This window comes from Aquarana catesbeiana, linkage group LG05 (genome assembly GCF_042186555.1).
Source record: "Aquarana catesbeiana isolate 2022-GZ linkage group LG05, ASM4218655v1, whole genome shotgun sequence".
Taxonomy (NCBI): Eukaryota; Metazoa; Chordata; class Amphibia; order Anura; family Ranidae; genus Aquarana; species Aquarana catesbeiana.
In genome coordinates, this window is record NC_133328.1 from 430,174,380 (window position 1) to 430,188,623 (window position 14,244).

The 14,244-nt window shown below is 42.7% G+C and overlaps 1 protein-coding gene across 1 annotated transcript in view; it reads left to right on the forward strand.

Moving 5' to 3' along the window:
* Window positions 1–3,184: 3,184 nt before the first annotated feature.
* CYB5A (cytochrome b5 type A) overlaps window positions 3,185–14,244 on the forward strand; it is a 49,640-nt gene continuing 38,580 nt past the window's right edge. The window contains exon 1 of the mRNA XM_073631251.1: window positions 3,185–3,437. Within this exon, the coding sequence (XP_073487352.1) occupies window positions 3,312–3,437 (126 nt within the window). The 5' untranslated portion in view covers window positions 3,185–3,311. The remainder of the gene's footprint in view (window positions 3,438–14,244) is intronic.

Here is a 14,244-nt window from a genome sequence, read left to right on the forward strand (position 1 = left end):
TACTGCGAGTTGTTGTGCGACTTGACACATGTGAAGTCGCAGGACAAGTCAAAACACATGTATTTCAATGTTCCCCGTTCTAATTGGTGCAACTGGAAAAAAAGTTCTTGCACTACTTTGTTCCAACTTCAGTGCGACTTTTTCTCCGATGTTTTGAACTAGTCGCATGACATGGCATTAAGGCTCAGTTTCCACTATTGCAAGCCTAAAGTTGTGTGTTTTTTGCTGCGAGTTTCCCACAACTTTTTGCCGAAACTTGAAGCAATGCCTGTGTATTTTTGAGGTCTATGGACCTCAAGTCGCATCAAAGTGGGACCAAAGTAGTCCAGGGACTACTTTGAAGTTGGTGTGACTTGCAGTCGCACACATATGAACGGTACTCATTGTAAATCATGGGGTAGAACTTGTGATGCAACTTTTCAGTCCCTAGTGGCATGATAAGTTGCAATAGTGGAAAACAAGTCGAAAATGCACATTGTAAATCACGCAACTTTGGTGTTGAAATAGTGGAAAGAGAGCATTAGGCTAAAGCGGTAATAGGAAGATGCACTGTAAGAATTACTTGTAATTGTAGAAAACCAAAAAAGCTCTTGCACTGAATCTAATTTATGGAAGATCCAACTGATTGGCCAGTGTATGGTGTTCTTTAAAGGCCTTAAGGTTCTTTCACACGGACGTGTCCATGTACAGAGCCTGCTCTGCTCAGCGGGGGAACGCTCCGTCGATCCCCGCTGGGCAGGCAGATGACAGGTCTGTCTCTGTACACTGTGCAGGGACAGACCTGTCAGAGTGCCGCTCTCCTCTATGGGGGATCGGATGATGATGGACCGTAGATTCCGTCGTCACCCGATCCGATCCGCAGACGGATGGAAAAATAGGTGTTTCCTCCGTTACACTTTTTCGGATTGGAGTGGATCGGATGTCAGCGGACATGTCACCACTGACATCCGACCCTCCATAGAGGTCTATGGAGTGTCTGTTCAGGTCCACAGGTCCGAGGCGGACCTGAAAGGTCTGTCCATGTGAAAGGGGCTTTAGGCCCCTTTCACACTGGGGCGGTGCGGGCATCAGCGGTAAAACGGCGCTACTTTTAGCGCCGCTTTACCTGCGGTATTCGGCCGCTAGCGGTTTTAACCCCCGCTAGCGGCCGAAAGGGGTTTATATAAATCCGCCCGCAAAACACCACCGCAGCGGCGTTTTGCTGGCGGTATAGCCGCGCTGTCCCATTGATTTTAATGGGCAGGAGCGGTTTATACACTTCTCCAAAGGTGCTGCTAGCAGGACTTTTTTTTTAGGCCCCTTTCACACGGGGGGGTTTTTAGGCGCTACAGCGCTAAAAATAGCATCTGAAAAATGCCCTAAAGAAGCGGCTCCATTCACTCCAGTGAGGGCTTTCACACTGGAGCGGACCTGACAAATCTGCAGCAACTGCGTGATGCTATCATGTCAATAAGGACCAAAATCTCTGAGGAATGTTTCCAACATCTTGTTGAATCTATGCCATGAAGAATTAAGGCAGTTCTGAAGGCAAAAGGCGGTCCAACCCGGTACTAGCAAAGTGTACCTAATAACGTGTCCGGTGAGTGTATTTGTAAAGTGCTGTGTAAATTGATGGCACTATATATGTACCTTAACTGCTTAGCGACCGCCCCATGCAGATATACTGCAGCAGGGTGGCCGCTCTGTGCCAGATCACGTGATCGACACTTCAGGGTCTGGGGCACACACGCCCGCCGCCAGGTGACCTGCTATCACTGTGATACACTGGGACACAGCAGGAGCCAATTAGCGGGTCCAGTGGACCCTATGTCTGCCACGACCCGCCGATTGTTCCAGAGATCAGCAGAACTGCGGTCTGTCTGTGTAAACAAGGCTGATTGCCGTTCTTTGAGAAGGGAAGACAGAGATCCTGTATTTCAGCTAAGCAGGAACACGGATCTCTGTTTTCCCACAGTAAATGCACCCCCCACACAGTTAGAAAGCACTCCCAGGGAACACAGTTAACCGTTTCATCGCTCCTGATGTTAAAGTGGAGTTCCACCCAAAAATGGAACTTCCACTTTTTGGATTCCTCCCCCCCTCCGGTGTCACATTTGGCACCTTTCAGGGGGGAGGAGGGGGCAGATACCTGTCTAATACAGGTATTTGCTCCCACTTCCTGGCATAGCTCACCGCGGCGCTTGCGGTGACCTATGCCACTTCCGGTGCCTACCCCGTCCTCCCCCGCTGTATTCTGGGAGACACAGAACACAGCAGGGACCTGAGAGGACGCGCAGCGCGACTAGTGCATGCACAGTAGGGAACCAGGAAGTGAAGCCGCACGGCTTCACTTCCTTATTCCCTTACCGAGGATGGCGGCGGCAGCAGCCGAGAGCCAAAGGACGGATCGGCTTCGGCTGCCGACATCGCGGGCTCCCTGGACAGGTAAGCGTCCATATATTAAAAGTCAGCAGCTGCAGTATTTGTAGCTGCTGGCTTTCGATATTTTTTTTTCAGCGGACCTCCACTTTAACCCCTTCCCTTGTCACTGGTCCCCAAAAAGTGTCACTTAGCGTCAGGTTTGTCCGCTGCAATGTCGCCGCTTTTACTAGTAAAAAAAAATAATAAAAATTCCGTAAATCTATCCCATAGTTTGTAGACGCTATAACTTTTGTGCAAACCAATCAATATACGCGTATTGGAATTTTTTTTTAACAAAAATATGTAGCATAAAACATATTGGCCTAAATTGATGAAAAGATTTGATTTTTTTTTTTTTTTTAATTTATTGGATGTGTTTTATAGCAGAAAGTAGAAAATAGTGTTTGTTTTTTTTTTCAAAATTGTTGCTTTTTTTTGGTTTATGGCGCAAAAAATAAAAACCGCAGAGGTGATCAAATACCACCAAAAGAAAGCTCTATTTGTGGGGAAAAAAGGTCATTAATTTTGTTTGTGTACAGTGTAGCATGACCGCACAATTGTCAGTTAAAGCGACGCAGTGCCGAATCACAAAAAATGGCCTGGTTATTAAGGGGCTGAAGCGGTTAAATACATTTTGGCTGGATTGGGGCTTTACATATAAGAAGGTTTTGCTCTCCATCCAGCACCATGATAGAGGTTTACCTCCTCCTGAACACTGACAACAGCTCAGCATAGCAGCTTGCAATGACTAGAGGGCGGGGCGAGCAGCCTGCACGTCTATAGGGCGGGGCGAGCAGCCTGCACGTCTATAGGGATGCGGGGATGCCGCTGTCATATACCTCCAGTGCTGGCAGACAGGAGAGTGCAGAGCAGAGCGCTGGAGGACTCGGTAGCAGTGTCTCAGATACATCATGGCTGACAAGGAGCAGAAAGTCCAGTACTACACCCTGGAAGAGATACAGAAACACAATCATAGTAAGAGCACCTGGATCCTTCTCCACCACAAAGTGTACGATGTCACCAAGTTCCTGGAGGAGGTGAGCGGCCCTGCCTGGGCTCTGTTTGTTTATAGGGTGGAGGTCTTCCATTAGATCCAGTGACAGATCACCCAAGTCCCACCTGCACTATGTATGTGGGGGGAGATGTTGTCTAGATGACCCTGGAGGGAGCTGTGATCACACATGACAGCATGCCTCTTGTTACCTGTGTGTTGTTTACACCTGTCATGTCTGTCTGTCAGGATCTGACAACAATGTCACTGTGCCTGCAGATCTTTTAACAATAACACACAGCTCACAATCTATGCTGCATTTTTTTTTTTTTTTTTTATTGTAATTTTTTTTTTTTTATGTAGTAGAGCAGTACAAAGAGCGGTGATTAAAGCCACTCACTAGTCCGCCGTTACCTGGACTGTCTTCATCCTAATGATCCACCTACCTTAGAAACTTGTTTGGCAAGTGAGTATTGTAGAAGTAAATGAGGTGTGTTGCAGAAATGGCTTAGGTTATGTACAGCCCGTCACGTCACCGCTTGTAGGCTTCTTAATGCAACCCCCCTCTTAAAAAAACAAAAAAAAAAAAAAAAAAAAAAAAAAAAAAAAAAACCTGACTATATGAATGCTCTCTGTTTAACCACTTCAGCCCTGGAAGATTTGGCTGCTCAATGACCAGGCCATTTTTTTTTTTTTTTTGCGATACGGCACTGCATTGCTGACAATTGCCCGGTCGTGCGACGTTGTACCCAAACAAAATTGATGTCTTTTTTTTTCCCCCCACAATTAGAGCTTTCTTTTGGTGGTATTTGATCGCCTCTGCGGTTATTTTTTTTTTGCGCTATAAACAAAAGAGCGACAATTTTGAAGAAAAAAAAAGCACAATGTCTTTTTTACTTTTTTGCTATATATATATATATATATATATATATATATATATATATATATATATATATATATATTTTCAAGTATAAGCTGAGTTTTTTTTAGGCTGAAAACCCCACCGGCTTATACTCGAGTGAGAGTGCCATCTGCAGCCGTACCTTTGATTACTAAAACAGCGGGTGTCAGGAACACTGATACAATGCTGGGAAACTGTATCGGTGTTCCATCTATCATGGAGGAGGCGGGGCTTTGTTACAATGGACGGCCGCCGAATAGACTGGCACAGCGGGAGACACCCGCTGTTTTAGTAATCAAAGGTACGGCTGCAGATGGGCATTGTTTACCCAGTAGCTGCTGTAAAATTAGGTGCCTCGGCCTATACTCGAGAGTATATATCCCACATTTTTTATCAAAAGAAAACATTTTTGTTTCTCAGTTTAGGCCGATTATGTATTCTTCTACATATTTTTGGTAAAAAAATCGAATTAAGCGTATATTGCGTCTTATTTTTTTTTTTATCGGGACTGCGATATTGCGGTGGACATATTGGACACTTTTGACACCTTTTTTGGGACCATTGACAATTATACAGTGATCAGTGCTAAAAAATGCACTGATTACTGTATAAATGTCACTGGCAGGGAAGGGGTTAACATTAGGGGGCGATCAAGTGTTCCCTGTTAACTGTTCCCTAGGTGTGTTCTAACTGTAGGGGGATGGGACTGTCTAGGAGGAGAGAGAGATCAGTATTCATACATAGTATGAACACACAAACTGTCTCTACTCCCCTGAAAGAACACACCGATCCCAGTTCTTGCTCTGTCGCGAGCTATTGCGGGAGCCCGGCGGTCATCGCGCCCACCAGGCACTCGCATCAACTCAGGGCACGCGCCCCTAGTGGCCAAAAGGCGAAGCAATGTAAGGGAACGTCGTTTCGCCCAGCCGTGCCATTCTGCCGCAGTAAAACTGCAGCAGCTGGTCAGCAAGCGGTTAATACAACTAATAAAGTTAGTCTCATTTAAACTGGCCATACACCTTATAGTGGCCAAATAGTGCAAGAAGGAGGTCAGTAAAGCTGACCAAACATTAGTAGGACTAAAGCCTCGTACACACGATCAGATTTTTGGACGACCGTTCGTCCGTTTTTTTGTTTTGTTTTGTTTTTTTAATTTTTTAATTTTTTTTTTTTTTTTTTTTGCATGCTAGTCTCATGTCAAAAGTAAAGAGGTTACTCGCCATACGAAAATTTTCGTACAACAGAATTCGACTTCAGAAGTGACATAATGTGTTGAATAGTTTTGTATGTATTCTTTCGTTTTGGAGAATGCTTAGTCTAGCTCTTACGATTTTTTTTTTTTTTTTTTCGGAACGAAAATCGGACGTTGAGTTCACATACGGGAAAAATTTCATAGTCTGCACATCCAGCTTTTGTTGGATCCGAAAATCGACTAAATTTTACTTCCAATTTTCGTATCGTGTGTACGGGCATTTAGGCAGGGTTCACACAGGTCCAGCTGCGGTTTGCAGTCCGGTGTCCTCTGCGTTGTGTTCACTGGTTCAGCTGTGATTCAGGTACAATTTTTTTTCCCTGAATTTGCACCTGAACCGGACCCAAAAACGCACAGGACCCATTTCAAATTCGCACTGCAGCCGCCCCGGACTTGTGTGAACCGGCTACATTGAAAGACGGTCACACTCGCATGTTATGCAAATTGGATGCAGTGTAAAACTCATCCACTTTACATATATGTGAACCCAGCCTTAGAAAAATGTCTGTTTTTTAAAGAGGTTCTTCAACCTTTAAAAGTCAGCCGCTATAAATAATGTAGCTGATGACTTTTAATAAAAGGACACTTGCCTGTTCAGGGGTCCCACAGGCTTCTAGGACCTGTAGCATGTCCCAGATGGTTGCTGGGGAAAAACCTCCGGTGAATCACCATGGCGATTGCACCAAAAGTGGGTGCTGGTTCCTGGTTAAGCCTACAGTAAGGCTTGCCTACATGTACAGTAAATATCTCCTAAATGTGCACTGTTTAGGAGATATTCACATAGCATGCAGCCGATGATGTCACTGCCGTCCCTTCAGAGCTCAATGCCACGGCCATGCGCTTGGGAGTGACGTCATTGTGGCTCGGCCAATCAGACGGCCGGAGCATGCAAACACAGAAAGAAGACCAGGTGAAGATGGAACCCCTGCCAGTGGTGACAGCACACTGCTGGAGGGCTTCCTTTCAAGGTAAGCATTTCATAATGTGCTAGTATGTGGTGCATGTCAGCACATTATGCCATTCTCTTGCAGAAAAAAAGGTGTGCTTTAATTACAATAAAAAAAAAAAAAAAAAAAAAATTAGAGATTTCTATTTCTTGTGTGTGTGTGTGTATATTATATTATATTATATTATATTATATTATATTATATTATATTATATTATATTATATATTTTATATTATATTATATTGTATTATATTATATATTTTTTTTTTTTTTTTTTTTTTTTTTTTATAGCTAGTGGTGTCAAATTTTGCTTTTGTTCATTTTCAACGGCAGTGATGAGAAAATTTAGAAGAACAGGATGGAAAATTTTTACTAAACAAATGGATATCTAAGGCATCATACATAGTTGCTATCAAAAATGACGCTTTTTGAGGGCGTCTTACTTTGTTTTTCTGCCTCTACGCACCCCTTCATGTTAAGCCTTGTACACCCAATCATTTTATGACTGTGGAATGAGAGTTTCTTCCATAAAGATTGCAAAAAAAAAAAAATTATTAAACTGCCTTTAACACAGCCAGCCTCAAAAATGAAAAAGCACGTTGGCGCACTGCCTGCGTCCAGGGTTGCTCTTCCAGCCTTAATCACAGGTGACTGCTGAGAGTGCAGACACAGGCGAAAAGCGATAGCTCCACTCAGACTTTCATTTTTTGTTGTACAGACTGGGGGACCAGTTTTCCGCATACGCATGATCCCAGCCCTAGGATTCTGCTCGTTCTTGCTGCTGGAATCCACTGTTTGCATATACCCGTGTGAAGGAGGCCTTAAAGCACCACTTCAGCTCATTTTTCACGCTGCATAATATTACTCTTTACCCCCTCATTTGACATTGTTACATATTTTTGGAAATACCCTTTTAAAGTCCTGTTCTTTACGTTCTTATTCCTTGCATAGGCGAAAATGACATAGACTTCCTGTGTTTCAGCCTCATGGGATACACATTATGCAACACAGAAAGCTGAAGGGCCAAAAACTTGCATTATCTCTGGACACTATAGCCACATGTAATGCAAAAGCCAGTTCTCTGTCTACGGGTACCTGACATCTGGCACTCTGTCTTTCACATTATATGTTGTCATAGTGTCAGGAGATCTTGCATCTCGTTTGGCACCTATGGGCCTGCAGTCTTCTGGGTTGTGTGACTTCTATCACAGAAGTTCAAATGAAACTTGCTGAGACAGCTCCCTGCTGATTGCAGTAATGGGAGCTGGCATCAGTGCACCGTTCAGAGGTGTAAGAGCATAATCAGAAGAAAAGGCGCTGCTCACCAACCCAGTGGATTAGTATGTAGATGAATGTGGCCTCTACCAGCACCGCTCCAGCTTTGCCCCCCTGACATGTCGGGGGGGGGGGGGCATGCTGGAGCGGTGCTGGTAGAGGCCACATTCATCTACATACTGATGCACTGGGTTGGTGAGCAGCGCCTTTTCTTCTATTTTATCGCAGAAGGCCACACCACATGTGGAGCACAATTCCAGTACTGTGTCAATACATTTTGAAAGACCTAGCCCCAGATCTTTGTCTACGCATGCTCAAGATCTGGTGCTGCATCCTCAGGGGGCTGGCTGCAAGGACCAGGAAGAGACAGCCAGCTCCTGATGGCATAAGAAAGTAAGATGGTGGCTCAAGACTGGGCACACAGAAGCATGCATGCAAGTATGTTTTTTGAGGTTTACCCGGATAAAAAGGTTAAAGGGCATTGTAGATTGTGTTGCGGTTGGGATTAAAGCCAAAGACTTTTTGTTTTTTTTTTTGTTTTTTTTTTTACAGGTATCTTGTTGCTTTCAAATTTAATGCTGTCATGTGATGAGGTTCCTAACTCATAAAATACATATAATAAGGTCTTAGGTCTGGAGCTTGCCATTACTGACCTCTCCTTTGGCAGCAATGCAACTATCATTTTTTCATTCTGCTGCTTTTTCTTCACTACGTTGAATAACTGACCTAGAAGAAACATGGAGATGTGGATTTCTGACTTTCTTCTTCAGTGTACTTGTTTAGGGTAGTCACTGCCGTGTGTGTGGGGTTCCTTTAGCACTCGGCATTTAGGAACCAGTAGCTTACCTGGATCAGAGACAAGCTGCCAGAAAACCAATATATGTAGTAAAAAATGTTCTGTAAATACAACCATGGGGGTAAGTGAAATGTAGCTCTGGAATATACAGGCATTTGGAAATGGTTTTCTATAGAAAAGGATAACATTACATTTTGAAACTGAATCTTTTGGCACAGTGTACACTTTGCCATGCATTGTAATATTTTGCTTTTATCCCTCCATGCAAGCCAATGTGAATGCAACTCAAACACATCCCAAACTGACCAATGTAAGCTATTTTTCTCAATCAACTTGCTTCAGAGTATGTAGCCCATGTACACTATGGGGTTGATTTACTAAAACTGGGAAGTGCACAATCTGGTGAGGATCTGCATAGAAACCAATCGGCTTTTTATTGAACAAGCTAAAGGTAGAAGCTGATTGGCTACCATGCAGAGCTGCACCAAATTTTGCACTCTCCAGTATTAGTAAATTGAAAATTTTGAAACACAGTTAATACAGGTAACACAACTGTTGGACCATAAGAGGAACCAGCACCGTCGGCCAGTTAGGCCATGTACTGACAGTGGACATGTTGATAGGAAGAGACAGCAGAGTGATGACCTCCTCAGCGTGCTGCTGCTTTAATATCCAGTCAGCAGACATGGAGTGTGTTCTTTACCTGACTATGCTGCTGTAGTGGATGTCAAAGGTCTGGCAGAGGTGCCTAAATCACAAAACTGCAATACAAATCATTTGGCAGGTTAAATGGACCCCGTATATTTTTTTTCAGCAGAATATTTAGCTGTTTGCCCAGATTTAATCTTGTAAAAATGTATTCCGCTACATCTTTTCCATTTTCACTCTAGTAAAAAATGTTTCTCAATCTCTTCTAATCTTTTAGGCCTGGTTCACTCATATGCAGGTTGCAGTTGCTACATATTCCAGATGCATTTTGCATTTTTCAGTACACGTTTTTGACTATTGAATCACAAACACAACCTGCTAGTCCCTGACCCTTTCCATAAAATGCACAGATGTGAACGTGACCCATAGGAAACCATGTTAAATGGACTGTGGTGTGTTTCTGCAAAACTGAAAATGCACTTAAAATGCATAGATGTGAACCAGACCTTAATACCTCTTTGAATATGTTGCAAGAATTTATAGTCGTTTTCCCAGCAGGCCAATGCCTTTTAGCTGTCTGCTTTTATTAAAGCCTAACTGGAGATTTTGAAGATTATTACTCCCACACGGACTGGTGACCAGTCAGTCACCTGAGAACGGTGACTTTCCTGTTTTAGCTATTATGTCTGTTACATTTAGACTTATCTATAGTGACTCATTTTCTGAGACTGCTGACTCCATGACTGTATGGTTGCTTATTCTTGTGTGTGTGAAGACCATATCACAAGTTCTTTATTGTATTGTACCCATGGAAAACTTTCTAATAAAAAATTGCATAGAAAAAGTTTGAAATACAGCTTTAAAGTGGTTATAAAGCTTGGTGTGGTGTGTGGGTTTTTATTTTTTTTTTTCGTGAAATAAACATGTTATACTTACCTGCTCTATGCAATGGTATTGCACAGAGTGGCCCCAAACCCCCTCTTCTGGAGTCCCCCCACTGGCACTCAGAGCTCCTTCTCATATTTGTCTGTTACCAAAGCAAGCCGCTTGCTATGGGGGGCAGATGTGCAGGCTCAGTCTCGAGCGGGGTGCCCAACCCTTTGAAGAGCGAGGGCCACTTAAGCAGATTGGTAACCGGTTGCAGGCCACAATGAGTGGAGCAGACATGGACACAGCACCCAACTACACTATGGGGCCTCCGATTCACCCATAGGTAGGAGGGTGTAAATGGACACAAGTCCGTTTTACATTTGCCACTCCATAGAGGTAAATGGATGGTCGGATTGATCGTGTGAAAGGGGCCTAAGGCTGCTTTCACACTGCTGGGCTCTGCTTTACCCACATCTAGGGTGCAGCACAGTGCAACTGTGGCTTTCTTGCGGGTTGGCTGCACTTTGCCATAGACTCCTATTTTATCATGCAGGTGTGGTGTACTTTCTGAAAGCGTACCAAACCCACAGGTAATATCAAAAGTCCATGGCTCAGTGCAGGTAACCCACAGATGCGGTGCACCTGCAGATTAGTTTGTAAGCAGCCCTGTAACCACTGCAGAACCGATATGCCCAAATATATACTTCATGCACAAATATTAGATTTTAGTAATAAAGTTACCTTTTACTGACAGTCTTCCATTCAGGTATCGCCAGCTGTTGCTGTCCCAGGCAGAGTGCATTTGGTATCACTTTGCCTGTGACAGGAGCTGGCGCTATACAGGAAGCAACGGCTTGTGCAGCTCTGCTCCGCAGCTACTTGCTTCCTCTACCGCCAGATTCATTCACAACACTGATACTCTGGGATAGAGGGTTGGTAACCCACGATTTGGGGTTGCCTACCCGCCATCCCAGAGTAGGAGGTCATGGGCCACATGCTGGGCATCCCTGGTCTAGAGCTAGGCTGTGTGCATCCATAGACAGACAGACAGACACAGACACAGCACGGCTCTTCCCCCTACTCTCTACTCACAGGAATTGATTGACAGCAGCAAGAGTCATTGGTTCCCACTGATGCCTCTCTCCTGTGAATGCAGGGAGAGAGGAGTCACTACAGACAGGCACAGCATGGGATTGAGTGAGGACTTTGGGTAAGTGTGTGTGTGTGTGTGTGTGTGTGTGTGGGGGGGGGGGGGGGGGCGCTATTAAAAATAAAAAATACATTGCTATGGCTTGAGAACCACTGTAAATGTACATGCTCTAGTATATTGCTATATAATCCTGCAGTTGCTTACAATTAAAGATAAGCCATGCACATTTGTTAGCCAGTGATCGTTTAGGTGCTTTTGCATGCGTATATGAGTGTCTTAGATGCATAGGTAAAGTGTTTTTACATGTATATTCAGGCTTCAGGTGCTTTTTGTTTTAGCCAGTAAAAAGCGCTAGGAGGAGACCAATTCTTAGAGGCTCTAAAAAGCCTGAAATACACCTGGGAAAAAAATGCTTGATTCAAGCGTTTTCAGGCATTCCTATTGAAGTCTATGGGGCCAAAAATACTCAAATCTGCTAAAGGTATCTCGTATAGCTTTTAGAGATTCGGGCATCTGAGCTCTCATCTGTGAATAGCCACCACTGAAATGTATAGGATTTTGAATATTGAGCATTTTGGAGCTTCCAGCTTTGAGCCACAAAATGTTCATGTGTGAATGGTGCCTGAGTGTTAGCTTGAAACACAAATCTCCGCAATGTTTAAGAAGCCAAATCTCATGCTTTTAAATTGTCTCTATTCACATTGAGCATTCAAGTGTTTGTTTTGTAGATAATAAATAAATAAATAGATCCACATCTGAAGCTCAAAAAGGTACATGAGCCCCATAAATGAGAATGGGGCATTTTTGTCTCATTTGACTTCAATAGGTACAAAGAAGGTCCTCTATGGCACGTCACTGCTAAAAGCACATAAAGAAAAAACTCACAAATACTCAATCGCCTATGTATGATACACTCAAGTGTGAATGGGGGGCTAAAGCTATATAAAAGTATCAATCTAAATTTGAAGGAGTCAACAGATGTTCAGTATATGGGCATGCGCAACAATGTTTTTGATGAAGTTTGTGGGAATTGGTAAGCATGTAGGGAAAGTGGAGTATTTGGAGTAAAATTCAGGGGTGACGCTCTCCGATTTTTGTTCTTTCTATTTCATGTTTCACACTATTGGCAGTAATAATAAATAGGATAAAGATTTCACTGAACTGTGCTGTTTAATGTATCATATAATAGCTGTGTGGCAGAGATCTTGTATTCTTTGGATTTTTTTTTTTTGGTTTGGAAGCAGTTACTTGTATTGCGACATTGTTTGCTTTAGAGATCCAAACTCTTTACAGAAGAACTACAAAGATTAAACTCTAATGTGGCCATGACTTGCATCAGTCCATGATCTGTAAACAGAGTATTCTGCACAAAGGTGAACTTGGTATGCTAATCACGGTTGGTCATAGGTGAGACAAGTTCTTGGTGACAGGATTAAAGCAAGTTTCTACTATTGCCTACTATGACTTTTGTGCACAAAGCAGTGAGCAGATTACCCTTAAAAAAAACATATATACCCTAGGAAGGTGAAAATGGCTTTCTTTAGTTATTAAACACTAATTTTTAAAAAGATGCCAAATGAGTGGGTTTCCAATGCCTTCCACCAGACTGTAGCCTCTGCCAACAGGCCTTAGTCGGGATGTAGCCATGTTTATATTGTATGTGATCATAAAACCACTATCAAGGGTGCTAATAAGATGATATCCACCAATATACTATCTACTACTAGCATCATTAAAGCCCTATATACAGTGTCTTGAAAAAGTATTCATAACCCTTAAAATTTTTCACATTTTATCATGTTACAATCAAAAACGTAAATGTATTTTATTCGGATTTCATGTGATAGATCAACACAAAGTGGCACATAATTGTCAAGTGGGAGGAAAATGATAAATGATTTTCACAATTTTTTTACAAATATGTGAAAAGTGTGGCGTGCATTTGTATTCAGCCGGTGTCTCCCATCATAGTGTCTCCATATATCGGGTATCCCCATCATGGCACCCCCATACATCGGGTGTCTCCCATCACAGTGTTGCCATACATCATGGGTATAAGGGGGGTTTTGGGACTTTAAATGAGGCATGACACATAGCGGGTAAAGTGGTCAAATGCATGATAACACATTTATTCTTTCATATACAGTGTCTTGAAAAAGTATTCATACCCCTTGACATTTTCCACATTTTGTCATGTTACAAGCAAAAATATGTATTTTATTGGGATTTTATGTGATAGACCAACACAAAGTGGTACATAATTGTGAAGTGGAAGGAAAATGATAACTGGTTTTCAAATTATTATTTTTTTTTTTTTTTTACAAATAAATATGTGAAAAGTGTGGCGTGCATTTATATTCAGCAGCCCTGAGTCAATACTTTGTAGAACCACCTTTTGCTGCAATTACAGCTGCAGGTCTTTTTTTTTTTTTTTTTTTAATTCCTTTATTTCCAAAAAATGCATGTTACAGTTTGATGTGCACAGTACCAAAATCACATACAGCTTTTATGTATAATGTAAAACAAAAGTAAGGATAAGCCTTTAACAGAGTCTGATGTCTGTATAAACGTATAAATTAACATTTCTCTTGATTACACGATCTGTGGGGTAGAAATGAAACCTATCTTAATACCCATCCAGAAGTAATTTCCTAAGAATGGCCCTTTACGGTCTATTAGATCGTGCAATTATCCTGATCCGACAGATAATAAGATAAAACAACAGAATAATGAAAAACTCTCTACTGACCAGGGATAAAAAGATCCCTCGCAGATCAGTAGAGTCCAGCAGAGGGTTACTACCACAATGCGATGTAAATCATGATATACAGTATATCTGACCATATCTTCCCTTAGCCAGAGGAATAGAGGGAGGTGGATAAAAATACAAGAGGGGTGAGAGGGGCTAGAGGAGAGTGGGAGAAGAAGAACGAAGAGACAGAAGTAGGGAGGAAACATGAGTAGGAGAGGGAGGGAAGAGGGGAGGATGGGGAGGGATAAAGAAGAACGGTGGT